General features: G+C 36.3%; 1 protein-coding gene across 12 annotated transcripts in view; it reads left to right on the top strand.

The window, feature by feature from the left end:
* The window catches only part of CCSER1 (coiled-coil serine rich protein 1), a 627,741-nt gene that overhangs the window by 333,355 nt on the left and 266,733 nt on the right, over positions 1-27,653 (top strand). For 11 of the 12 annotated variants that reach the window (XM_068187575.1, XM_068187574.1, XM_068187578.1 and 8 more), the window contains one exon: positions 23,776-23,859. In XM_068187575.1, the coding sequence (XP_068043676.1) occupies positions 23,776-23,859 (84 nt within the window). Of the gene's footprint in view, positions 1-23,775; positions 23,860-24,037; positions 24,142-27,653 lie in introns of those variants that run through there. The other variant, XM_068187583.1, reaches the window with a different exon arrangement.

The raw sequence follows: 27,653 nt of genomic DNA, 5'->3' as shown, positions 1-27,653 counted from the left end.
TCTCTCCATTCACTGCCACACAGGTGGATGAGAGACTAGGTCATGTAATGGAGTAAAAATGTCATGTAATTATAACTATGACATTACTATTTCATCTTTTCAGTTAATTAATTTAAAACAAAAAACTAGTCAAAGCCATATAATTTGGTCCTATTTGTTTTGGTAGAAAGTAAGTTCAGAGATGATTTTTCACTCATAAGGGAAAGGAAGATAAAATTTCTGAATGAAAAACAAGAATACAATTTCAGTAGACACTGCTTATGAAAGATTCATGTTCAAATTCTGTTACAGCACTAGTTTCTTACTCCTAAATATATCCATCAAATTTTTGTAGCTATTAGAGTATCACAGCAATGTTTCAATTAGCTGAAATTAAATTTTAGCAAAGCAGTTAACAGAATGGAGATAAAAGAAAACCTCAAATGCCATAATGGAAAGATTACAGGTGCCATGTGATCATACACCTCATAAAGCATGAACGTTTTTTGAGAACAGCAGAAACATAAGTCGTAGAAAATCCACATGCCAATGAGTAGTAGAAGATAGCTAAATTAGGGATAGCCACCAAATGGCTGATGGCCATACCCTGCCTTCAGGAAGAGAAGTCAAGGGCTTGATGCCTTCTCTACCTTGTTGACCAATCTGTATGAAAATGGCATGGCTTAGCAGTTTCGTAGTGCCAGCTTGTCCTGATGGACTCCTGGCAGCAAGGTTAGTTTTCTGATGCAAAGGTTATACTGAAAGTAGATGGCTTTCTGCTGCTGAATTCCCATCTGTCCGGAGTCTTGTTAAAGGGGCTGGAGGAGGCTGGTCAGAGCTGGGAGCTCCTGCCAAAGACTAGATTTGGAGAAGGGAGCAAGTATGAGACTGCTGGATGGATTGGAGATGCCTCCACCCTCACAACGGTGGAGGCACTTTTACTGTGGCCATTTCTGTGGAAAAGGCCGTGGCTGTGTAAGAGGATCATTCCATATGGGATCCGTGCCAGCACGAGAATTTACTCATGAGCAGAGGGTTGAGAAGAGTTTCTGTGACTTCACCGAGCTGTAGGTACTCCCACTGGTGGGAGTGTAGTTGCCACTACTTTCTTCATTATTTGGGGTGTGCCACCTACTTGGTATTTTGGGAAATGATAGGTTTTCCAAAATCCATCTGAACAGAAGTTGCCAACCCTGTTTGCAGCAATGATAGTTAAAGGGCAAAGGTCATTTGAAGTGGGGGTTTCAGCTTTTTCTGGATAAGTCAACTGCATACTGCAGCTGTCTTCTCTGTTCTATGTGGTGATGGAAAGGGAGGAAAAATTCAGTTTTTCCATTATATTCACATTATCCATCTTCTATTAAATCTTTCCAACAGACCGTGATGCCAAATTGTAGGTACAGAGTTTGTGGTAATTGGGGTGGGGCTGGGGCCAGCCTCATCCCCAGTGGGCTACAGCTGTGAAAGCAGGTGAGCAGCATTGACAGCAATGAGCCATGGAGTGCCCAGGTGCACTGACCATCACCAAAGGGAACAGAGGGCACACAGGTGCAATGCATGGACATGAGGGTATAAAAGGTTGGGCTGAAGAACAAGAAGGGCAGATGCTTACAGCCTTCTGAAGTGACATGATGTTACTGTGTACAAGGCCTGAATCCTTCTGGTGAGGTAGGGTGTTACTCTGTATGGGCAAGTGCTTAAAGCTTTCTGAAATTGTATGGGGATGCTCTGTGTATCATGGCTGTCTCAACTGTGACACCAAAAAATCTCTCCTCAACTTTTTGTCCAGTTCCACTCAAATTGCTTGAAATATTTTTTCTGCACTAAGGTAAAATCTTACTTAAGCTATCTTATGTATTCAGAAAGCAAAATTAATTCAGTGGCCCTTTCGAGGAGCTTTTACAGTAAGCTTCTGCAGAAATGCTTTGCTCTTGCTCCTGTGAAAGCATTGTATTTGATTTGTGAAATTTCGCCTGTGCGAAAAAGAATGCATCAGCAGCATCTAGGGAAAAAATAGTTCTGCCTGATCAAATTAAAATCACTAAATTTTTTTTTCTAATGTGAGACTGTACTTTTCTGTCATTGGAATCTCCATGGAGGAGGAAGGGGCAGAGAGACAGGAGATTAATTGGATATTTAGAGTCAAGTGTGCAGTTCAATGCTGAAATAAATTAGGACAATATAGCTGTGGCTGAAGTGTCAAGGTTGTCAGAAATAAGCAAAATAGTTGTTTTTCCCATTGTTTGGTTCTTCTTCCTCCCTCATCTGTTCCTAAGTGTCTGTAAAGCCAAAAAGCTGATGTATAAATGGTGCCATTTCAGGAAAGGCATTCTTTCTTAAATGTGCCCTTTCAGATGTAGTTATGATGTTATTCAAAACTGGCTGATTTTAGCTGAAGTTTACAGGAGCGCCTAGTGATGTAAGCTCTTCAGGTTTTATGCTTAGCATAAGACCTGAAAAGGAATAGTATTTTGTGCTCAAGTACCCAGTAGTTTACTCAAGACAAGTCTCTTCAGAGTTGCTTTTACCTAAAATTAAAGTTTCCTTTAATCTGTACAAAAATATCATCTGTACAAAAAAGACATGCTGCTCTTTAGAGCAGTTTGTGCTGGGTATGCCACAAAACTTAGTTCAGAAGTTTAATGTTTGGACATTACAAATAGAGCACCCATCTATGATGTTTAAGATTAAACTGATAATAGTTTATGTTTTATGTATCTTTTGACTTTATCTTTGATGGCTGGTCTGCAAACACAGTCTCAAAGGCTTCTAAAGTATTGCCAGTAGTTACAGTAAAATCTATTACTGATTCATTTGAATATATAAAAGTGCTTAATATCAGTTAAAAGCATTCATTGATGCTTTGATGACAATTAAAGTAGAGGAAAGCTTACTCTGGTCATAGTAGGTATTTATATAAGTGAAGTCTTTCTTTAAAAGGTAGGTGTCTCATTTACACAGCATGTGGCAAAATAAAGTTGCCTGAAAATAGAATTTTTAAATTGTTCACTATTTGTAAAATACACACCCAAACATACACGCAAAGTAATATACAAGGCACTTATTTTTAATACTTCTAATATATTTCTAGAAAAGTAAGGTGATAAAACTCTGCCTTCTTTTTTGAATACTTGTTCAAGTCAATGCTCCCTCTAGTATATATAATTTTCATGTTCTTTAAAGCACAATCTCTAAATGATCTCAACTTTTTATTTAATAAATTTATCAACTGAGTTTTAAGGTGGTGCAAGAAATGTTTATATAACTTAGATGCCTCTGTCATTATATTGATTTTTACAGTAGTTTTCCCAAAAGTATTTTTCAGTTTTCATAAAAAGTTCTTTCAATACATCTGATGTCTTGCTTAAAACAGGATTTGTGCATGTTGTCTTTCAAGACATTTTTCCATAGTGCACTCCTTGAATTAATAAATACTTTGAAAAACGTAACTACCTGCAACAACTTCCTTCAAAGAAGGTGTAATAGCATGTGCATTTCTTTGCATGTGTGCTTGGGTTCATTAATGCACATCCCTGGTATTTTCAGTGCTGGAGAAATAAAATTCATGAGTCATTAAAAGTGTACTTTTCAAAAAAAAAGCAGCCATACTGAACAGGAACATTTCCTTAAGTGATGATCCCAGCTGTTGGAACTCAATACATAAAAGCAGAATTCTGTAGCACTCAAACAATTCAACTGAAAATCTTTTGCATATTTATAATATAACAATATTCTGTTTTCAGGTGGTGTTGTGATAGCAATTCTTTCCTTTAAAAAAAACCTCAGGATTTATCTAGCATTCCTTTATTACGTGGCCATGTCAAATTCAGAATTAAATGTGGTAATCTGCTGCCTTTACTGTCTTTATGTGGGAGTGCTATTGTACAAACAGCTTAAAAATACCAGAGCAGAAGTGGTGTCATGCCCTCAGAGGTGTAGGGAAGTGGTTCCAGCAAACTTGATGTTGGGGATGAACAGCCATCACATGGCAATGAGGCAATTTGGATATTGTGCATCTGCCAAGTGAGTGCACAGTAATGAATGTCTGCTGAAAGAAAGCACGGACCTGTGATCCCACGAGGAATGTTTGATGAGTCTCAGGACCATCCAGTCTGTACTTGAGAGATAAATCTCTTTAACCTTTCTGATAGGCATACAGCTGCAACCTGGTATTTCAAAAAAGATACATGTTGCTTTTTTGTTTGGTGAAAAGTTTCACAATTAAGGGATCACTGGGTTATCCATTTTTCAAATAATATTATGTGTTTCACACCTTAAGAATATAGTTGTACAGATGAAAGTCAGTCAAATTATTATTGATTTTGAAAGATTTTCAAAGCAAAAAATTATATTCAGAAAGTGTTTGGAAAAACAGTCTAAATGAGCACAATTTCTTTCCATTAGTTGCCTGATGAGACTAAGATAACTTTGACTAAGTAAATATTCTGATTTTTACTAAGAGTCTTTGAAAAGAGATGAATTCCTGTTTGTTCACACACAGCGTACTGGCATTTCCTTGGTTTGATCCTGTGTTTATTATAGCTTTATTAGCTAAGGTTGCATAGCATTAGCACTTTCTGGGAAGTTGTAATTGCATATTGAAATTGTATATTTTAATCTAATTTTAATTTAAAATTCTTTATTGAGCAGCTGAATTAGAAATTGATTTTTTACGTTTACTTGAGCTGTAGCTCAAGTAATGATAGATCCAAGTTTTATGCCTGATCATAAACTTTTAAATTTTAGAAATTACTGCATGTGTTTTATGGCTGGCTGTGGCAGCATGTAATCTAGCACATTCCTCACTTTGAAATGGTGCTGTACTTCATCTGATGTGTGTAATATTCTCCCTCAGAAATTTACAGAAAGCCACTCCACCTTCAGTGGGACTCAGTCCATACACGCTCCTCACCTTCTCTCAAGGGTTGCCTTCCTGACTCAGTGGGCTTTATGAAGTAAAAGCCCCACCTTGGCTTTCAGATCCGTGCTGAAACAATCAAACTTCCTTGTCCTGTCTTTCTGGACTCAAATTCCATATCTTTGTAAATTTCTTATCCTTTTAATTACTGTAAAAGTCACCACATTTTTAGTGAGTGTCTCTCACACTTGCTGTGTTTGGGATAATTTTTGTTTTAGAAACCTGAATTCTCATTGCATTTCTTCCTGGGCTGAGTAGCAATAACCTTTTTTAGCCAGTTCTCTCATGAAAGTGGAAGTCACTCCTTGGATTAATGTCTTCTCCCACCCCATTCTTAGTTGCTGTGCATTTTTCAGACTGTGCACCCTTCGATTGCCCACCCTGTAGGCTGTGCTCTGGACTGCAGCATTCCCTTTACTGGCTCTCCTGTCCTGCAACAAGCTCTTGCTGAGTTTTCTGGTCATGATTCTCAGCTCTGATATATGCAATTTGAGTTCAGCAGCCTAAATGGGATCTCTTCTAGCCCATAAATGCTATGAGATTAATTTCACCATCCTCCCCAGATGCCTGGCTGAAACACCACAAACCACACAAGGAACGTGTTGCCTTTTGTTGCAGGTGGGAGCATTTTGTTGTCTGTATATAAATTAACCAGCTTTACAAAGTTATCTTGTCCTCTTACACTTACCCTTTAGTAAATTACTGATGTAAGTTACTTATTGGTCCATTTACAAGACCTCTGTAATGAACAAATTTTTAGTAATTTTTTTTTTGTACTATGCTTTTAAAAATGTCAAAAATGTTGGTGAACAGTAAGACAATGACTGTCCTGGCTTTCAGCAGTGGAAAACTGAAAAATGCAATGAAATGAGCTATAGTTTCCTTCTTGGTGCTTAAGCTCTGGATCTTAGTGCTATCCTCTGATTAGTTAGGTGTCTGTTCAGTCATTCTGTGTTTAAAAATAAGCCAGAACCTTTTTATAATAGTTTTCCATGCTTTAAAGGAGAAGGGAGGGAGTAATCAATATGACAACTCATTTTCTATCACAAAGATTTTTTTTTTATAGTGACATAAAGCACAGAGAATCATTCTGTCAGTGCAAAAACAATACCATCTGGTATTTAATTTGGATTATTATATGAAGCTTAGAGTAAATTTGTATGATTTTCTGTCAATTCTGTGTAGTGATATATACATTCCTCCATTAAATCACATTCATTATGATTACCATTCTGTTGATACTGGAATAGGTAGTATATAAAGCCATAAAACATTTATGGAATCTTAACTAGTGAAGCTTGCATGAGTTGGTGATCCTTCCTTTCTGTCGGAGGAGAACGAACCCAATGTGTGGCTATTTTAAGACACAGGTTGAATTGGAGAGGCAGAGATCAAGCACTCTGCCAGCCATGTGTGAGCTGGCTTTTATCTGAATCCAGAGACTGAAAATTATACCAAAATAATATATAATTATCATAGAATTGCCCAGGGAACAGAAAAAAAAGAAGCAACTGGAAAACGAGGCGTATTTGCCCTTCTATCAAGACCCACACTTTTCACCAAGCATCCAGAGGTATGATCTCCTGTCCTCCTCATGCCATGTCATTTGTTTTGTCCCTTTATTTTCTGTCTGTAATTCTCAGCTTCCCCTGGTGGGAAATGATTCTTAGTTTGTGTTCCTGTCCAGATGCACTGCCTGCTCAAGGTCCAGTTGATCTTGGTGGGTTTTTTCCTAACTCTAAAATGTTGTCTCTTATGGTCTGTAACATCAAACTCTTCTCTCTATCCTTTGCTTCCTTTTCATTGATTTGAGTCTCTTTTTCTGCTAGAACAGCAATTTTTCAATGGGTCTGCCTCTAAAAATTATTGATACATAGAATTTTTCAACTGTTAACATTTTTTCATGTAACCCCGACTTCCTTCCTTAAGCCATTATTTCTCCTAGATGATTTCTGCAGGATTGTGTGCCCTTTCAAGGCAAGAATGAAAGAGGAATACTGCACCCCAAGTCTTTCAGCAAATTACTTTCTTAGAACATCAAAAGTTCAGATATTTCATAAAGCTTTCATTTTGGATTCTTGTACAAGAAAATCAATTTCTGCTTATATATAAAATGAAACTATTTACATTACTGAATCCGTTCTGTTGCCAATTACTGTAAACTGGAGGAGAAAAAAAATTTCAGGTTTTCTGTAGCATATATTCTGTTTATCTTTTATTTTAATAGTATTTTGTTATCAAAACCTGTCAACTTTTCTTCCATTATTTTTGCTAACTTCCTCTAGCTTTCATGATTTTCCTTATTTGTTCTTTCATGTAATCTTCTTTTCTCCATGTCTTATTTAATCCATTCTTTTATTACAGTACTCATTTACCCTTCTTTCACAGCTCCTCTCCTCAAAAATTGTAGGGTTTGTTTTTGCCACTGTATACTCAAGCCTGGACACTTAATGGGCTTTCTGATGTTCTGGGTCTGATAAGCTGGGGACAAAGCATCACTTTGAAAATAAGATTAATCCTTTCCCATCCCAGTTTCAGCCAGCATGTTTTCTGGAGAAGAAACTGTGTCTGAGCTGAGATTGAGCTTTATGTATAAGTACCCTTTGGCAATGGTTCATGAACCTGTCACTGGACAGGTTTCTGCACCTCACATCAGCATCCAAATCCATGAATTTCTATTGTGCGTAACAGGCTGCTCTCTCTAGAAATTGTCTGGTTTATATAAATTTTCTTGTTCATTTGTGTCATACCTGTGTATTGTATTTTAGCATTGAGAAAGCCAGAATAAATTCAGCCAGCAAACTCCCTCTGCAGCAAATGATGAGTAAATAGCTCTTTTACTAATAGAATAGAATTTACTTACATTTGGTGACTAGTTTAATGTCTTTTGGTGTCATTCATAGTTAATGCATATAGACTGCTTTGCTTTTAATGGACTGGATTACAAAGGGTAATAGCATTCTTAAAGATACTACAATAGCTAATTAGTACCTGTGCTAAAGGATTGTCATTGTTGTGAGGTTTAGTAGAACACTGAAAGTAGGGTTAAACAGTAAATAATTCATCTGATAGTTTATGAAGAGTGAAATAATTTCATGATTTTGTCAACAGGTTTGACTACATACCAACAATGTTAAAAATTTTAGGGATGAGAGTAAAATAATTATAATTTAGCCAAGCAGTAAGATATCTAAGAGAACACACATTGCTCTTGTGGACAGCAAAATGGGGGTTGCCCAGATTGATCTTCATGATACCATAAACAAAGGTGTTTCTTTCCACTAAACCAAAAAAAAAATCTATGCCTCCATTTTAATGAAAAAAATTCTCCTTTGGGGTTTTCATTCTGTTTGACACCTCTGTGAAATCAGTCTGTGTTTTTCATCTTTCTGAAAACTATACTCATCTCTCTGCAGGATATAAAAAGTTGCTGTTCACTTCTGTAGGTGTATAACACAGGCTTTCTAATTTTCATAGCTCCATTAATTTTCCTAACACCTAGTAGTAAGTGTTAAGCCTGTTCTTAGGGGTGGGGAAAATATGTAGGGCAAATCAGCATCTGTCTTCATAAAACTATGGAGATATACAGAGGATGAGAATTTGATTACATTAATTTTGTGGCAGGAGCCTTTTGGTGAAGAGCCAGAGGATGAATTTTGTGCAAAAGTAGTTGTTTTGTTGGTGATAAAGCTTGCAGCCGTGTTCACCTGGGCACGATCTGCTTCGATTTACATGGAAGAAAGGCTGTGCTGCAGCTTCAGTGGTGTTATGTCTGGGTACTACATTTGTATTTGTTAAATACACAGGCAAACTTGTTTAACCTTGAAAATTCTCAAGCTTTCAACAACAACAGACTAAGTTTATGACCTTTGCTTGGTTCTGTTTTACTTAAGCCTGTCAAAATGGCAGTAAGTATTCTAATGTTTTGCAGTTTGCTTCAAGGTGTGAGCATGCCTCGCACTGGATGTGACTGGCTTTTTTGTTTTAGGTCACAGATGTGGTGTTAAGGTTTTAATTTTTACATGAGTTCTTGTTTTATATATGGCAGACAGAGGAGACAAAGCTGTGTCTCAGTATAGCATAAAGGAGATTTCTTTGGAAATACCTTTTAATGGGATGGAAACTTCCTGTGAAAATGAGTCATTCAATCAACAATGAAAGTAAATGTTACGATTTTCTTTGGACATTTAACCTATAAGATTGAGAGTGCTTAGTACCATCTTTAAAGATCAGGACCTCACTGGAACAGATGTTTAATCATATATAGTAGATATGGAAGCCACCCCTGTCTCTAGTTTATAGCTTTAATTAAACTACTTGTCCATTGTTGTGAAAGGTGCTGAAGGACAGTCTCCAGGACCTAAGTAATTTTCTAAGTCATTCTGTTACTGTTATCATAGGATTTTCACACACCTAAGCTCTGGGGTGGGGGTGAAGGCAGTCAGATGAAACCATGTGTATTATTACCACAGCAAATTTCACACTTTAATGATTTTTTTCTATTAGTTTTAGCGAAAACTTCTGCTCTTTTACTGCAAAATCAACCATTTTTTATTTCCGGGGTAGCATTTGACTTTCCTAGGACAAAGTTAGTACAAATGGTGTATAAATATAGCAGTAGCTGAGGACTAATAGTTGGGTCTAAATTCTGCTTGTTTTTCTGTCAGACTGGGAATCTTTGACAAATGTTTAAAGCATTGACAAAGGCACATAGACTCTCACTGAGAGCTTACCAATATTCTGTGTCCACCAGCTGGAGTGAGAGCCATCGTTTATTTAATTCAGATTTTCATTTCATCTCCAATCAAGAAATGTAACTGAGGAGAAGATAACCCTTTCTTCTCTTTCTGACTTTCTGACATAAGCTAATTGTTCTGTATAATTTGAATTGAGCGAGAAGACAAAGAACTTTGAAACATGAAAACACACAGCTTAATGAGGAGGAGTGTACTTGATGCTAACAGTTATTAAACATACATATGCTTGGAAAATCAGGGTCCAGGTTAATCGACAGAACCTGCTTTTTTATTTAAGCACATAAACATGTGATCTTTAATATTCTGTCCTCGTTTTGCTGCTAATTTTTAATTAATTCCCTTAGTTTTTTCTCTTCCTCATTTTTTTAATGGGTGGAGCTGATGCTGGGCTTCAAACTTTTTGAAAAATGTATGTAGAAAGTGCATGAATTATAGGACAGTAAGTACTTAAAAATGAATAAAGGTGAATAACTAAGATCTTGTACATTTTGGAAGTGAGACTCCTAAAGACTGAGTTATAATGTTGATTTTTACACATTGGTGATGTCATCTGGGTAAGTAATTTATCATGAACAGATTATACTGATGAAAAATTTAGCTAGTATTCTTGAAGAAGTATTTTCTTCACACATACTCAGATATGTCTTTGTGTACAGCATAGTAATTTTCAAAACATCTAAACAACGGGTTTGTCACAAGAATTTTATGTACAAATGGTGTACAAATGGTTTGGTTGCATAGCCTTATAAAAATAAAATGTGAACAATTGTCAGATGACTGCCAAAGCCAGCTCAGATCCTCCCACCTGGATGTGAAAGGGGCTTGTATGATGGGCTGGGGTTGTTCTGTTTCTACTTTCACTGTTACACATCTTAAACTGCAGAAAATGTTTCTCCTTACTTTGTATGATTAAAATATAAAATGTTTCTCCCTTCACATGTTGAATAGATACTCATAGTTAGTTGCTAGGGATACTGTTGACCCTCAGAAAGATTATATACAAGAGGGAGAAGCATACAACTTTTAACTGGTTAGGAAATCAGTATTAATCAATCATAAAATCAGATCCTAAAAAATCCCTTCATCTGTTTCAATGAATGAAAGTAGACCCAGGAATCCTGGGGTAAATAGTTTCAGTTCTAGGTTCACCATACCCACTCTCAATTGTCTGGAAGACTTTAAGGAGTATAAAGTCCTGGGCTCCAAACCAGCATGTCTTAGGAAAACTGTCAAGTCCCTAATTATGCCGGATGCAGGTGTAATACAGGATAAAGAGGATTAAGGGGTCTGAGAGCCATAACAAGCAAAAGAGAATTCACTTACGGTCATGGCAAGCAATGGAAAATAAAAACCTCAGTTTTATTCTGAGTTTTTTTGCATTGTCCTTTTTGTTCAGCTTCCTCTTCTCTAGAATCATAACCATGATACTCATGACTTATGTCAGAATGCTTTTGTAAGGCTCATTTAATTAGTTCTGTGAGCTACAGTGCAGTAGCAGCAACTGCCTTTAGGATAATGACACACAGAACTGTAAAGAAGTCAACCCTGAATGTGTGTTGGCTTGCTTTATTTGTTTTTATTAGTCCTCCGTTTGTGTTACTTACATGCAACATATTTTCAACAGGAATTTGAAAACATTTGAGAGTCAGGTGCTGCTGCCCTGTCAGTCCCAGTAGTGTCATACTCAACTAATAGCTGGTGGAGTCCCTTTCTGTAGGGAATGTTGCTAAGGAATGAAGTTCTAGGGGCAACAATTTTCATACAAGAAGCAAAATAAAAATGGACAGTTACTCTGATGTGAAGTCAGAAAGGTAACCTGGTCTTTTGCACTAGAAAATTTAAGAGTAACTGGTGTTTTGCTTGTAAAAATTAGAAAAGAAAGAATTGCTTTGAGGTAGTGAGTGTTTGGAGTGGCTCAGCAGCACAAGGCATGAAAATGTAATGGTATGTTTGAGAGCCGGGAAGCACTTCTATTGCACATTGTTTAGATACCTTACAGTGGTGGGCTAGGGGAGGGGGGAATCTTCCAATATGCCACTCTAAAACCACACCAGAATTATCTTAAAATGGAAAGAATTCCTATCACTAAAAATATGCTCAGCCGTAATTTGCCATACTTCATTATGATATGCTATTGAAAAATTTGATCATCTCTGATCTTATGAACTATTAATTTATATATAGTCTCATGATATGCCCTGACCATGAATAGAACAGGGGTGCTTACAGATATTTCCTTAACATTTGTATTAAAACAAATGCCAAACTCTTGATTAGATATAGAAGTTGATAATACTAAGCAATTTATGCAAAATAAAACTAATCAGGAAGGTAGGGCTCAGGAACGTTTATTGTTGCTTAGAGTGAAAGAGAGTGTAATTAAAATGATAAGGTAGTTATGATTGGAATAAATTATTGAGGTTACAGAGACTACACCTTAAAGCATTTGATTAATGTTCAGAGACCTTGATTGTGAATATGTTCTAGGCCTTTAAACATTGAAAAAGTAGTTCCTAGAACATAATCCTTTCTTCAGTGGGGCTTTTGCAGACTGAACAAAACTCTTAGGCTGATTTTTCTATTTCTCTCCTTCCATATCTTCTACAATTTTATCGAATATTTTTATCTTTGTGTACAAGTATTTTTTTACCTGTTGTTTACCTACAACTTAGAATTATCAGAAAATGTGGAAATGTATTTGCTAATCTGAAGCGTGACTGGGAAAAGAGGCTCACATACTCTTGAAGAAAATCCAGTTACCAATTAAGATTTTTCATTAAAATATTTGAGTCATAGTTAATTTGCATTAGGATTTATTATCTGAGCAAACCTGACCTATTAAACCTTCTAAATCTATTACTGTCAGTTAATGTCATGATTACAGGAAGAGCACATGGTGTGCCATGGAAACACAGCTGTTCCACCGAATTTTTAACTTGAAATCACCATTGTGCAGTTTATTACTGAATTATTAGACACAATATATTATTTTATGCTAGCCACTCTTGTGTCCATCTTCTTAATATTTTCCTTGTCATTATAAGTGCCTTTAGCCTTACAGGGTAATGAAAGGTTCTTGTATCAGGTTTGATTACTACTCTAATGTTTTCCAGGCATGCTTGGTGATGAGCTTGGCATATGAAACAATTTCCTACTGTAATAAAGCTAATTAAAGTGGGCAGTCATCCCCACATCACTCTTTAATGAATTATAATGAGCTCATTAATCTATCCAGTCTTGCTCACCACATCTATTGACTAAGCTTCTCTGGCAGTATAGGGTAGAACACATGCCCAGGAAAAAAAATGGACGCTGAAATGCATCTATTTTCCCATTTTTGGCACAGAAACAGGAGAAAGAGGTATGCTTTAAGTGGAATATGCTTTTTAGTAATTAAAATTGGAAATGGTAAACAGCTAAGTGTGTCCAATGGAGGTGAAGGAAGACTCATGCAGGACCTTAATGAGGTCTGGTATTGCACTGCAAGTGATAGAATAATTAATGCTTCTGTGCCACAAACATATGTAAAATATGACTTACAAAAAATCTTTTAGTAACTGGCTCTCTGGGGAAACTGCCTAAAGAAAATAACATCAAGCTCATTTTTGGCTGAGTTTCTTGGCATTTTTCTTTGTTTTCTCAAAATGAGCAAAGAGATTGCAAGGTTATTTCATATCCAATTTCATAATGACAAATATTGGAGAGTTAAGCAGTAAGATTTATGAGTGGAAAGAGATGATTGATGCAAATAAATATACATCTAGAAAAAACACATTTTTTTCTTTGATTCTAACCCCACAACTTTCCCCATCTGTAACATATAAAGTCTAGTAATAGCAAATCATGGCTAACTGATGGAGTTACCTGGTGCTTGCTAGCATTCTGATGCTCTTAAGTCAAATTCCACAGGCATATTTTCGTATTATTTTATACACAGAATTTTATCTCTGTTTGGCTTAGTGCATTGATAGAGTTCTTTACATGGTAGCTCAGAATCAGGGAGAGCAGTCCTGTGCTAGCATGTTTATTATGCTGGTGAGTGGTGTACTAATTAATTAAACTGTACTGTTTTCTATACTGATCAAACTAGGTAGGCATTTATACTTGGTATTGTATTGTCTGAAGAGACTTAAGTTTTGTAATATCTTTGTAGTTATGCTGTCAGAGAACAATTATCTTATGATAGCTGAGTTTTGTTTGTCTCAGTTATTTGACAAAGCCTTGGTTTTTGGGTTTTTTTCCCTCAAAACATCATAAAGATAAACAAGTGTTGTCTTTTGTAATGACCATAATGTCAGTCCAGAAATTTGATTTTCTGTATGTATGCAAAGTGGAAGGTATTTAAAGATTGCTATATCTGCATTAACTCGCAGCAAAATGTCCTGTTGGTTGAACAACAGTTTATTCTCAACTGAAAAATGTGTTTCCATTTAAGGTCAGTAAGTAATTGAATATGCAGTAGAGGAGGGAGTCACACTGAATATATAGTCTAGTTTACTGGTTGGCTTCACTACAGTGAAGTACATTTACTGTAATTCAGAATCTTGTCTTGACTACTGATAAGAAGATAAAACCTCAGTGGGTCTAGAGAAGCTCTGTGTGTCAGAGCTCAGTGTACTAAATGGCTGCAGGTGAAAGAGGAGATAGAAATTTTTTTATGTGGAGAAACAAATCCAACTGTTTTTGTCAAGTGCAATAAAGGCAGCAAACAATCTTCACATTTTATATGTGTAAATTTTACGTCAAGTGTAGCAAGGTATTCTAAAATATCAGCATGATTTACTGATTTTCTCACCAGCTGTGCATCATTTTGCTGTTCACTGATGTGTTCTTTAAAGGGTCAGTAATATTGTATAGGATGTTTATGCGACAGTCTTTAAGGAGTAGTAAATTAAAATTATTAAGTATAGAGGATATCATGTTCTCTTAATGCACCCTCATGATATAAAGAGTCAGTAGGACATCTGGGGTTTCATTTTATCCAAATATGAGGGTTTCTTTCTTTTCTGTGTCACCATGGTGGATCTAGGGAACCTTTTGGAATAAATTTGTTAGGCTGGTGTGGTCAAAGATTGTCAAAGAAAAGGTATTTGTTCTTTGTACACTATATTCACGCATGCAAGTATTTGTATATTTGATCCTAAAGACTTCCCTGGCATGACACAGTATTTTTATAATTATAACTTCATGCAGAGCTAGTTACATCTCTTCTCCTTTCTTACTCTCCTGAAAACATTTAATAAGATTACTTCTTTTAATTCTAATGTACTTGGAAGATCTAAAAACTTATTCATTGCTTTCTTCCCTGAAACATCCTCATCAATCAAAAATTGTTTTGATATATTTTTATTCTGATCCTAAAGAAAAACTTTACTTGGCTTTAATGTAAATGGTAATAATGGTAATGGTAAAGTGGTAATGGTAAAATAAAAATATTGTATTTTGTTCTTATTGTGCACAAGATTTTTTTTGTCACATTTTTCCTCAAAACTGGGGGCACCAAGGTCACTATTTTATAACGCTCCCCTTTCCTCCTGTCTGAAATTTTCTTGTGATTCCAGGAGGCAGGACAAAGAATATTTTAAAGCTGATGAATTGAATTCAGCATAAAATAATAAATATTGTGTCACATATACAAGCTGATAGTAGAAGACTACACTGGATTCAGGGGAGATTTGAGCTTAGTGGCCTGTGTTGGAGCTAGAAGGAACTTTTCTATTGATCTCCTCTTGGGGCAGCCAGGATCCAATTTGGACTTGTCTCCCTCTGTTTAGACAAATGAGGTTTTGTTTAGGACATTTTTGTCTGAATATGAAGAAATACATTTACTGGTATGGCAGTAATGAAATTTCTACAAAAATGCTGCAGGTTGGCAGATATTTTTACTTTACTTTTTTGGCCTGAATGTTTTTTGTCATGCTGCTTGTCAGAAAGAAACTGGCATACAATTGAAAAAGTGGCTGCATTTCAATTGGAAATTAAATTATATCTGCACACAGTTACAGATTTTATGGATATTCTTTCATGTGACTCAGTCTATATGTATTAACATGAATAATAAGGTTGTTTGCCTGTAAAAGTGTGAAGAGGTCTTGGTTTTGCTGATTTGACATAAGGGAAAAAATTGGTTATGAATATATTTATCCCTGATGGTAATGAGAGTTAATAGGACAATATTAAACTGCTAAAAATACCATTACAAACAAACAAAACCCTACCCTGATTACAGAAGGCTTTCATCAAATTAATAAGTGTGGTGAGGTCTTTAGAGAATTTGCAATGCTGAAAAAAAATGGTAGTTAAGGTAGTTCTCTTGGCAAAGAAGATTATCTTGAAGAAAAATAAAAATTATAATTAAAAATTGCTGTTTGTTTCCACATCAGTAGATGCATCAGGAGCATTGGGGGAACTGATCCAAAGAATGAGTCTTGAAATGCCAGTTTAAGATATCTGATAATAGTAATGGAACAGCAGAGAATAGGAAATATCTTGCACCGGCTACTCATTCTGAGACCGATATGAGAAATTGCTGTACTACTAACTTTTGCCTCTCATCTTTGCTCTCATGTGTATGGCTGAATGTCAGATGGAAATAGAAAACTGCTTTTTGTTTGTTGGGTTTTTTAAAAAAGTTCTTTTAATTTGAGGTTGTTACTGGTTAAATTAGTAGAAACTGTTCTGGAAAATGGATTGCTTGGATCATAAATGAATAAATAAAGGGGGAAGAGTAGAACTGACTTCCTGAGATTTTAATCAGACCTCAGAATTCTGCTGAAGAGTCATGCATGTGAATAAGGATGATCTGGTTTTGTGTAGCTAAGTCAATTTCCAAAACCCTTTCAACAAAGCCCTTCATCAAAGGCTTTTAAAAACTAAGATGAGTAGAAAAGTCTTCTCTTGGATTAATGGCAGATCAGGAGTACAGTACAAAAGACATAAGTAGCTGTTTATTAAAGGAAGAATTACACTTCTAGAAGGTCCAGAACAATCAGAATTAAAATGGAGTTTGAAATGTTGCAGAAAGATTTAATCATACTAAATGATGTAAAGATGGAAGGCAGAAGAGATTCAGTGTCAGCAGATGCAATGGAGTACGCAAGGGGAAGAACAATCCTGTTTTTCCATATGAGGAAAGAGAACTTTCAGACATGATGCATAGTTCCTTGGAAAGACCTCCTTAGTACTTACTAAATTTTTTTTTTTTAAAGTGACTTACACTGAGCATTTATTCTTAGTAGAATCCTGATTACCTGGTTCAAATGAATGACACATTCAGTCCAAGGGTGGAGGAAGGTTTTGATCAGAGATGCCGGATGCCTTATGTAAGGAGGAAGATATTTGCTAGCTTCAAACAGAGATGACAGTAGTTACACAATAAGCATGTGGATTTATAAAACAATGGAAGTCACAGAGGAGATGAATAGGAAATACACGTTCTTGTATTAAGAAAACAGGAACAATGGCATTGTTCCACAGCAGGTTGAAAACCAGAGGAAGTTTAGGGGGTTTTGTTTCACTTGTTTTCTCTACATTAATACAGAATTTATTTAGGGATATCACCAAAGGAGACATTGTACAGTATATGTGAATTCTGGCCATAAAGGGGGAATTGGTGGATTGGTTATTTTGGGAAAAATGCCTTCATATATTTTGTTATGCTCTTGGCTGATGTTCATGATTTCTGCAGGTTAGATATATCTTGGGCTACACCTGGTATAATCTTTCAGGTTTCATGTTCTGCAGTTTATTAATCAAGCTTCATACTTTTAAACTTAATGCTTTTTATTATCACTCAGAAGGAGAGAAAATTTCAGCTGGAGTTAAACAGAAAATCCAAATTAATTTACTTTATCTGTTTTTAAGAATTAACAGAATTTGGCTGAAGAAAACATTGTTAATTTAGCTTTGTGTTCATAAATGTCTGAAGTCAAAGTAGCATAGCCTATATAGTCTCTTTCAGTGTTACCTTCACAGTTGAATATCAGTTGAATTCTAGTATATAAATGGATGTAACTGCCCTAATTCACCCAGTAAAATATTTATTGACATGTTCCATGTAACTGAATTTAGAATATGTTACAGTATTGCATACATCTTTTTTTAGGATTAATCACCCATAAGAAGATCAGATCCTGTGCTCCCCAAACTCCATTTGATTTAATGATGAAGAAATGGTAGTTGTTGCTTTAGAACAATTTCAATACTGGAGCTGTGTGGAAAGATGATGTACAAAATGTCTTTTTCTGATACGATCAGGGTTTACAAAGTTGATTAAGGGTTTTATTTGTGTTTTTCCTAATGGAAAGATAACTTGAAGTGAGACTCTGCTGGGTCTAGATGGTCGTGGGAGTTGCTCTGAGCTGTTGTGTTGTGCTTTAATGGGAATTTCGGGAGCATGGGCTTGCTCTCATCCTTGTTCTGGGCTTCAGCAACAGCTGGTGGGGCAGTGTGACATGAGAAGCAGATGAGTTAAGTGTGACCACTGCCTGCAGTCAGCAGGGATGCTCTTTGGGAGTGCTGTTGGGACTCCAGCCAAGACTAACTGATTTGGCAAGGCACCAAAACAACAGATGAGCCAAAGGAATAAAATCAATGTGCCTTGCACATGTGAAGAAATGCAGCCAGCCAAATAATTTCTCTCTTGGTGTGATTGAAAGGGATTGATACAACAGATATGAAGTGATGCTGTAGGTAGAGCTAGAGAGAGCACAGAAAGGGAAAAGTCATACTTTGTATATGAGGTGCCATGGTGTACTTACAGCAGAGACCAGACCAGTGACTTTGTTTTGGCACATGAAAGAAATAATGCGGACTTAGTCTCTCTGCTAATGTTAGGGTCTTTAGGACTTTGATTAAAACAAGAGTAACAATAAACAGTGCAAGTACTCATGATCTGACGGAAAACTCATTTCTGAAAACACGGTCTGTAATATCCAGCAGTCTACTCGTGTAATCTTAAGTAGGTAGATGCTCTTCCTTTTGTAAAACATGTTAACACAAGTGGTGTCTCCGTTTGGAGAAAGATAGGAGCGCTCCTCAGAAAATTTCACTTAAGATCCACTAAACTACTTGTTGCTTTTCTGATGTCAGGTGGTATAAAGTGAACCATAGAAGACATCCACAATCCCTCTCTAGACTCCTATGCTGTTCGCAGAAAAATACTGTACATGTTAAACCTTGTGTTTTCTCTGAATGTTCTAGATAGTTATCCATAAATTTATGAATTTTTCTGCAGAGATCTGCATAACTGAGAGGAAGCTTCAACTGTTACAGCATTTGTGTACCTTTCTGGACCTGATACTCAGTTTTAAATTTCTTAGTTTTTTTGTCCTGGGATTATTTTCCTAAGACATGATATCCTGAGTAATTTTTGATTTTTGCAGTGCTCTAAGGTGGTAAACAATCCATTTAGCATCTGAAATTCAACATATTTATCAAATGAGTTTTACTGTATTCTAATACTATGTTATTTCTTTGGAAACATATTTGGTTTATTATCAGAGGAAAAGTAGTTAATTTATCTTCCAGAATACTTGGTTAGTTCTGTTTATAGGACTTGGACTACAGTAAGCACAATATGCCTCTGTGTTCCAAAGTATGAGGAGGTATAAAGTAAGTTTTCAAATTTAAAATGATTATTCTTTTTGGCACTTATGCATAACCTGCTGCAGCTGTCTTCACACACAGCACAATTTTTCATCTTGTGTGCTGATCTGAGGAGAAACAGATTTGCTACTATGTTTAGCATTTTCCCAAATGAGCAGAATTAAACTAAAATAGGAAAATACTGGCACAGAGACATAGCAATCACTGTCATAGCTAGCAACTGAAAATAAGTAAAAGGGTGATAATTTGAAGAATATTCTGACCATAAATGTATGAAATAATAGCAGGAGATTCATAATGAACTTGCATCTAAATCATGGAATTTTTTTTAAGTACCAGGGGATATAAGTGAAGAAAATGATAGCTTTTTGCACACAACTACTTTTACATTTTTATGAAATACACTTGGAATTTAGTCTGAAGAACTTTTTTTGATTATCTATATTTAATAAAAGAAAGTAGTTTGAAGATGTACTGTTTACAGATTATGCTGTGTAACAGTTCTCTTTAACAATGAGGTGTTAATTGACTTTTTATCAAGCATTTCCAGAGTCATGGATATGCGTACTACAATTGAGATCAGAATTGTTATCCTTTTTTTCATAGTAAAATAATGAATAGCATTCATAAAAACAATGAGAATAATAATGACAATGTAATATGTAGTATATATAATTTTTTAAGCTCTGCAAAATGGCCTCAAAACTGCAGTGTGTACAGGTATCTTATGAAAACATGCCTAGAGTGTAGATTCAATTATTTGAACTGATAATTTCATAGCATTCATGTTCTTACTGGATTTTTCAAACGTGAACATGCCCTATACACTGTAATTGGGCTTGTTTTTCTAAACACATTAATACATGGGTAATGTGTCTACTGGAATGGGGAGATAGCTAAGAGGCTGACTTTCACAGCTCCGGAGTATTCAAAGTGTATTTAGAAAGCCCTACTTTATGAGGGAAATGCTTGTTTTTTTTCCAGCTGAGTAAGATTTTGTATAGATTTAGAATACATTGAGTGCATGCTTTCCTAAAAGCAGGGCATCCTTTTCAAGTTATTTCTTCTTTAATATCTGTTGCTGGGACAATTCATTAGGAGGCAATACTGGGTTTTTGGGAGGTTTGGGCTTTTTCGTTGTTTTTTGTGCTATAAATTCCCGTCAGACTGTGTCTGCTATTTCTCATCCACCTTGAGAAGCTTTTCTCAGAAATTTTTTCGATCTTTACACAGCATCTTTGCCCTGTATTATAGTTTCTCAGCAGATAATGAAGCATTTCAGACGTCCTGTAGAGAAGAAATAGAGATAATCCATTCCTGAATTCACACCATCGGATATACATTGCTGTTTGCCCACAGGCTGATGAATAACACAGCATTCCACCAGTTTTTGCTGCCTTCCACACCTTTCCATAATATGGAATTTCTTTAATATCATTCATGCAATCCTTCACAGAAATATTTTGGTTCTTTCATGAGAAAAGGATGTTCTGAGCCTCTTCTCCTGCCATAATTTCAGTACTTACTTTCTGGAGGGGGACTATATTCAGTGTTTTGGCAAGTTTTTTCCATGACATTTTTTATTCTGTTAGTGCTATATTCAGTCAGGTGTCTGTGACGTTGAAATTGCCCGAACCTTTTTGCAGTCAACTGCTTGAGAATGTGTTTTCTTTCTTTTATTCACGCTCTTGCATTCGAAGAAAGATTGATGCCTCTGCAGATACTGTGCAGCAAAATGAGATTATAATACCCTAATTCTATTCTGCATTCAACAACAAACAGCTGTCTGCTGCTTCAAGAAAGTAGGTTTCTATCATGTGTAGCGGTGACTTGGGAAGATGAGCACCATCACTCCTTTCACTGTCTTTCCCTTTCTTTGTATACCCAGCACGATGCCATATTTGATGGAATACTCCTTGGATCAGTTGGCTGTCTTGGCTGTGTCCCCTCCCAACCTCTTTTGTGCCACTCCCCCTCTCCTCACTGCAGTGGCAGTACAAGCAGAAAAGGCCTTGATGCTGTGTTAAGTGCTGCTTGGCAAAAAGAAAATAGAATCTGTATTATCAACACTGCTTCCAGACTAAATCCAACCTGTAGTGCTGTACTAGCTTCTGTAAAGAAAGTTAACTCTACCTCAGCCAAAATCATCGCAGAGTCCGAACCTAAGAGTCTCAAGCATCCCAGAAATTACAGGGTGCTCTTTTACAAGGCTGCCGTGGCCTGTACAGGATTTGATAATGCAGGGCACTGATTTCCAAGCACCGTGTCCCGCTGGAAGGGTTAATCAGAGTTTGCTGAAATGAGGCAGTGCAAGGGAAAAACCTTAGCCCTACATGCTTTTCTCCAATCAATAAGGACAGTTATGGTCTAAATTTTATGAGATGATTGTTGCATGGAATGTGGAAGCTAAGTGCCTGGAGAACTGTGCCGAGCAGGAGGGGTCCATTTCTTGCATGCGTGGGGAAGATCCAGCTGGGTGCTTGGCTGCTTTTTGCCAGGAGAGGTGCATTGTGGGTTTTAAGTCTTTGGAAGCTCCCTGAGGCAGAATCTTTCTTCAAGCTCTCACTAGTCCAAGGGAGTTCTGCTTTGCCTCTTGGACAAAACCTAGTGCCAAAGCTCACTGCAAAAATCTTTCCTGCTGTGGTTGAGGCACTATGTTACAGGCCTCATTCCTGGATTTGCTTTCACGTGCTTTCCAGAAGATATTTTTGTAATAGTCATGGCTATGGGACCTTGATATTTTTCTTTTTCTGCTGTGTATTGTACTATTTTATTCTAAGTTTAAGAGGAGAAATACAAAAGGTAGCAACAGTGTAAAACTGCGCTGACAAAAAACTCAGAACAATGTAACAAAAATGTGAGGTACCATAGCTAATGCCATATTGTTTTTAAAACCGTTTTGTTAAATAAAGACCTTGCTTTGATAAAACAATTGTTGCTGATACTTAAAAGCATATTTTTTAGAAGCAGATACTTTTGCCAACAGTAATGTTAAATATCTACTAATATCATATTTAGTGCTGCGGGCTGTATTCTGGGATGCGTTAAAATTTTATTTTCAGCTAGTGTGCCTGAACATCAACCTGCTAGTAAATAGTAAAATGCTTCAATAGCATATAATAAAGAAAACTTCCATGACTTTTTCCCTAGCAGAGATAATGTGAGTTCTGGCTTTTTTATTAGTTTGGATCTTTCAGAAGATCTATAGTAGTACCGAAGTAGTGTACAGGTGGCCAGAAATGGTGTAGCTCTTTCTTTTGCAATTGTTTTAAATATTTGCAATATTGAGGCACATGTGTCTTGTTTCTTCTTCCAATTCTGTTAGAGCAGTATAATTACTTTGGAAGATTATAATTATTACCTTCTATGTGAGGAAAACGGGATCACACTCTTTTTTTTGTCCTGTGTTTTTGTGTTTATTTGGAAATACAAACAATTAGTAGTGGCAGAGTGCAAGTTTATCACACTGGTTATACTCTTCAGAACCTCTGAACTCTACACAGTCTGAATAATTTCTGCACTCTTATACTGCCATTAGCTGATAACTAGAGGTCCATTTTTTTTTATTTTCAGAATAAGTGTTGTGAATATACCACCAGATTTCCAAAAGTTTTCTTGTCATGTGGCTTGTGGTTTTCTAAGTTTTTTTTTTTTCTTTCAATAATAGTGCTCCAAATCAGTAAACTTCCCAAACAAATGTTTCCATGCTAGAAGGATGTAAAAATAGAGTTCTTCTGTTAAAGTTGCATAACCAGCTGGTTAGTTCACTTTTCAACAGTTTAGTCTATTAATTTTAATTTCTCCTCTGGGATGTTTATCAGAACAATACAGAACTTGATCTTTCTTCTTCAGATATGACATTGAGACTTATATGAACTCATGAGGTTTCCTGGTGTCAGCTTGCAGCCTGTCTCCTGGACATGAGTTTGGGTACAGTTTTAGATATTAGGGTAACTTTCATGCAGGTCAGACTGAGTTACAGTAGTTATTTCACAAAGTGGTAACCATATTCTTTCATCCCCCAGTTAATACCAGAACTGCTGCTGTTTTACAACAAAAGATGTATGGATAGGGAGTGTCCTTTCCTTTTCCTGTGGATGTCTGTTGTGCTTTCTTTTTCATCTCTCCAAGATCAAGAGCTCTGCAGTAATGCTCTAAATTGATATTTTTCTAATGTTGTTTTGTATTATTAAAATTACATTTCATAGCTGTTTCTCAAATGAAAAGGAATGCCCTGATAGGATCTTCAGTAAAAAGAGTTGAAAGATTCAGAAAACAATGAAATGGACTTCTGTGCAGGGAGCTATTCAAATTTCTATGCAATGTTTTTGGATACATTAATTTCTTTATGCAGCAACTTAGGAAATGTTATTGAAAATACCACACATGACAAAGAAAAATGGAGTTTCATTATTTGAATGTAATTATCTCACACTATGTGAAACAGCCTCTTCTTGTCATGAGCAAAATAGAAGTGTTAAGCCTATTATAACATCTCTTTTGATGTTTTTCTAGGATGGAATAAAAGATGAATGCTCAGTGCTGAAGCTGCAGCTGAAGGAGAGGGACGAACTCATAGCCCAGCTTCGTGAGGAGCTGGTAAGCAGGAGAAGCAATGGGGGATTTTTCTGGGTGGTTTTGGGTTCATTTCCCTGATAGTGTCACTCCAAGGCCAGATATTAAAGAAATACAATTTCACACCTGCAACAGAATTAATAGCCTAAGGCTATGTTAATCATTCAGATACACACTGATAGCACTGACTGTACTTTTCTAGGGACTTGTCAGCCTCTCAAGTGGCTACTGTCTAGATTCACTGCTTGTAAAAGTTTCTTTAAACACATTGTGTTGACAGTTGTCTGATCAGAGGCAGATAAGCACAGCACTGTATGCATATGCCAGAAATCTTGAAGAGCCATGCACATGCCTGCTAAATTGTCAGTACTTCTCCCCAACGGATATAAGGGTTTTTTTCTCTCCATAATAGATGTCTTTGCATAAAATAATAAATATTCTTGCACTTGCTGAACCTTTACTTAGCATATGAGCTACTAATGCTTGGCTACTACTGCTTTAAGGTTTGATAAAATACTTTCCAGTGACTGAAGCAAAATACATGATTCAGCAATTAAAAAAAACCTAAAGAGGTGAAAATGCATTTTATTATTTTGCTAATGCTGTGGTAACAGAATTTTCAGATTCCTTTTTTGATGGAATGTGATTAAAGCACGGATGTCTTCAGTATTTTCAAATAAATAAGAGGGAGTTTCCACCTCGTCTCTCACTGCGGACAAATCCTGTGGGGTCACCACCTTCAGGAGGACATTCAGCACCTCATACGTTCCCTTCCATGAAAGCTGCAGCTGTGTGGGCACCTAAGATTTTGTCTAAGCACCCTTTGGGACAAGAATTTGTTGCTTTAATTAGATCTTAATTTGCTGATCTACCTCAGGGGATTTTTGTGCCTTTCTGTCTTGTACCTCTTGTGCCTAGCTCAGAACTCAAACAGAATTAATTCAGGTCTAGCCATTACTGCATCTTTTTATACTCACTAAAAGCAGGAGTACACTTTTATAGCAAATAATTTGAGTTTCAAGTTGCATGGGAAAAATGTTTTCCTGCCCAAGAGTGAAATATTTCTTTGCTATATTAACATCTGCAAAATAAATACACATCATCAATATTCTTTGTTTTGTATTTGGCTACATTAAGAAATGATGTATTGTGTAATTATTATCTAAAATACATGACAAAATGAGACACAGGTTGCATCAAACTTCTCCACCATCCTGGAGCATTAATTTTATATCAGTCTAGTTCAGAACATATGCTGTTTAACTGGTGGACAATTTTGTCAGTGTAAAATTACCATGCATTGATGCAGGGTGCTGTAGCTCATTTGCTGTTAACTGTTGTCAAAATCCATCTGTATATACATCATTTGAAGAGAAAAAGACCCCCAGGGAACCATAATAATAGAAAAAAGTACAACTTCCCAGGGCCTTGAAATAAGGATTTCTGTATGACTGAAAGTATCATGGATTTAATCAATGATTAATTGACTTCAGTTTTGACACTCTTAAGACTTGTAAAGGAAAGCAGGTGGGATACTTGAGACCATGTTTAGTCATTGGAAATTAAGCTTTGAAAGGACTTAGTAGATCTGATTTACTCCTCACTGAGCTGACTAAAGCCAGGTTGGGAGGTGAACACAATAGAAACTATTTTAGTTTATGAAACCTAGAAAAAAACAAGTGGGAACACAATAGGAAAAAAAGTGTTTGCTTGTTTTTTGTGGTGTAGTTGTGGTGGGTTTTTTGTTTGGTTGGTTTTTTTGGGTTTTTTTATGTGTTGTTGTTTTTTTGAGTTGTCTAAGTACAGTCATAGGTGTACTTTTTAAATCTCTACTGGATCTTCTGCAACACTGCACATCCAGTCCCCTTTTTCTGGAGCTGCCCTGGGTCCTGCCACCACAGCATTGATGAAGTTGGCTCCTGATTGTGTGAGATGCTCTTAGAAATTTTTTTCAGTGTGCTCTTGAGGGAAAGTAAGCTGTCTTTCCGAGCTGTTTAAAATGAATTAAATTTGTAATGATTGCCAGGAAATTCTGATAATGTTTTCCTAGCTTGTATAAAACTCAGCAAAACATTGATGTGAAACATGCTTTAATATTCTGCAAATGCTGCATTTACTTCTGTGTTTCTGAGACTGTAAACATTTGGAAAATGAATGTTTACAAAAGTTAAGAGCAGTCATTTTTGGCTAATGAAACTGCGTGTATTTTCACATAGCTGCAGTTTTATTACAGACATAGCACACAGAAAACTAAAACTTTTGTTCTTGTTTCTTGGGGCAGACCATGTTCCACTTGTCACTCTTAATATGGAAATGTGAAATTTGGTAATGCAACTTTCCTGTCTTGAAATCATGGAATCCTGATGTTAATTCAGAAATAGCTCATAAAAATTGATTTGAGTAGGAATCAGTTTTATGCTTCTTGAGAAGTGCACGCAGTTCTGTACTTTACAGCATTCAAGTTGAATGTTTGCATGTAGATGTAAAACCCTTGCATAGATGGTTTTACTGCAAAACTCTTCAACTAACCTAAAGTGAATGTCGGGTAAATTTTGGCTCTGTGGGAGCTTTTGCTTCTTGCTTTCCTCTAGATTTGCTAGGCTTTTCTAGTAGTTTTCCTCTCTGATTTTTTCCACCTAATTTTTAAATACTTTAAAAAAGGCATTTCTACCTCATTTGAGTCCATTATGAAGGAAACCTTGAGCTGAGCTGAGGAAAATGTCAATGGAATGTGAGTTGATGAAGCTTCAGAACTTGCAATTGTTACATAGTTTTTTAAGGGGGAAAAGGCTAAATACTAGAGAAGTGAAAATAGGGGTTTAGATGCTCAGCTGCAATAACCAGGTAGAAAGGATAAAATACAAGGAGCCATCACCTACCTCCTAATAAACAAAGAAGAACTTAGAACAGTCTCTTGCAGATTTTTAGTTTGTTCTCTATTTTAGTGATTATTTTTATTGATTCCCTTTATTGCCAGAAGTGTGTCTGTCGTTGGAGAAATAAAGATAGGTAGGTAGAGAAGTGGAATTAATTCCTCCATGCTTCCATTAGCTACTGAAAAATGCCTGTTTTGGAAATGTCATGTACCCAAACCTGCTCTAAAGCCACCTGGAAATGGTAAACTTCAGCAGAAATTGAAAATTTGGGTGCAAACCACCACTTTTCTGAAAACTGTACTCATTTGTGAGAAAGTTCTCCAGGGAATCGAATTAAGCATATCCATTCTTCAGGGAATGTGTTCTTTTCTCTTTTCTTCTCTTTTCCCCCTTAAATAACCAAAATAAATAAATATCTTAGTTTTCATTGGCATGAAGATATTTGTAACCTCAGCTGTCTCATACCCAGGTCTGCCTGCAACTGCATCTTTCCATATATTTTCCCAAATTGATCTTTTTCCACTGAAGTGTGAGCACTTGCAATGACTTTAAGCAGAAAATATTTTCATGCTATATTGGCAAAAATAACTGACTGCTGTTTACAGTAACATTTATTCTATTGCTGTCATTGGTACAGCAGCATTCACACTGAAAAATGAGAGTTAACACTATTATCCTTTCAACCTTGATTCCCTGTGTGACTTAAGTCATGTGTTATGCCACTAAAATGAAAAATGTAGTGAGGCAGCTCGAGTGGATTCTGAGTGGAACTGGAGGCAAAGTTAGGTCAGGAAATTAATCCCCCTTATAGCCCAGCTGTTGAGAATACTTTCCTGCCATGGAGGTGGCTCTCTATCAAATGCTTGACTTTCTACATTTATGGAATAGCGAGGTACAGTGCTACCTAAGTGGACTTTACCTCCAGCTGTAGAAGTTACACCT

Source organism: Anomalospiza imberbis, chromosome 4 (genome assembly GCF_031753505.1).
Source record: "Anomalospiza imberbis isolate Cuckoo-Finch-1a 21T00152 chromosome 4, ASM3175350v1, whole genome shotgun sequence".
Classification (NCBI taxonomy): Eukaryota; Metazoa; Chordata; class Aves; order Passeriformes; family Viduidae; genus Anomalospiza; species Anomalospiza imberbis.
This window is presented reverse-complemented; position numbering and strand designations above follow the sequence as displayed.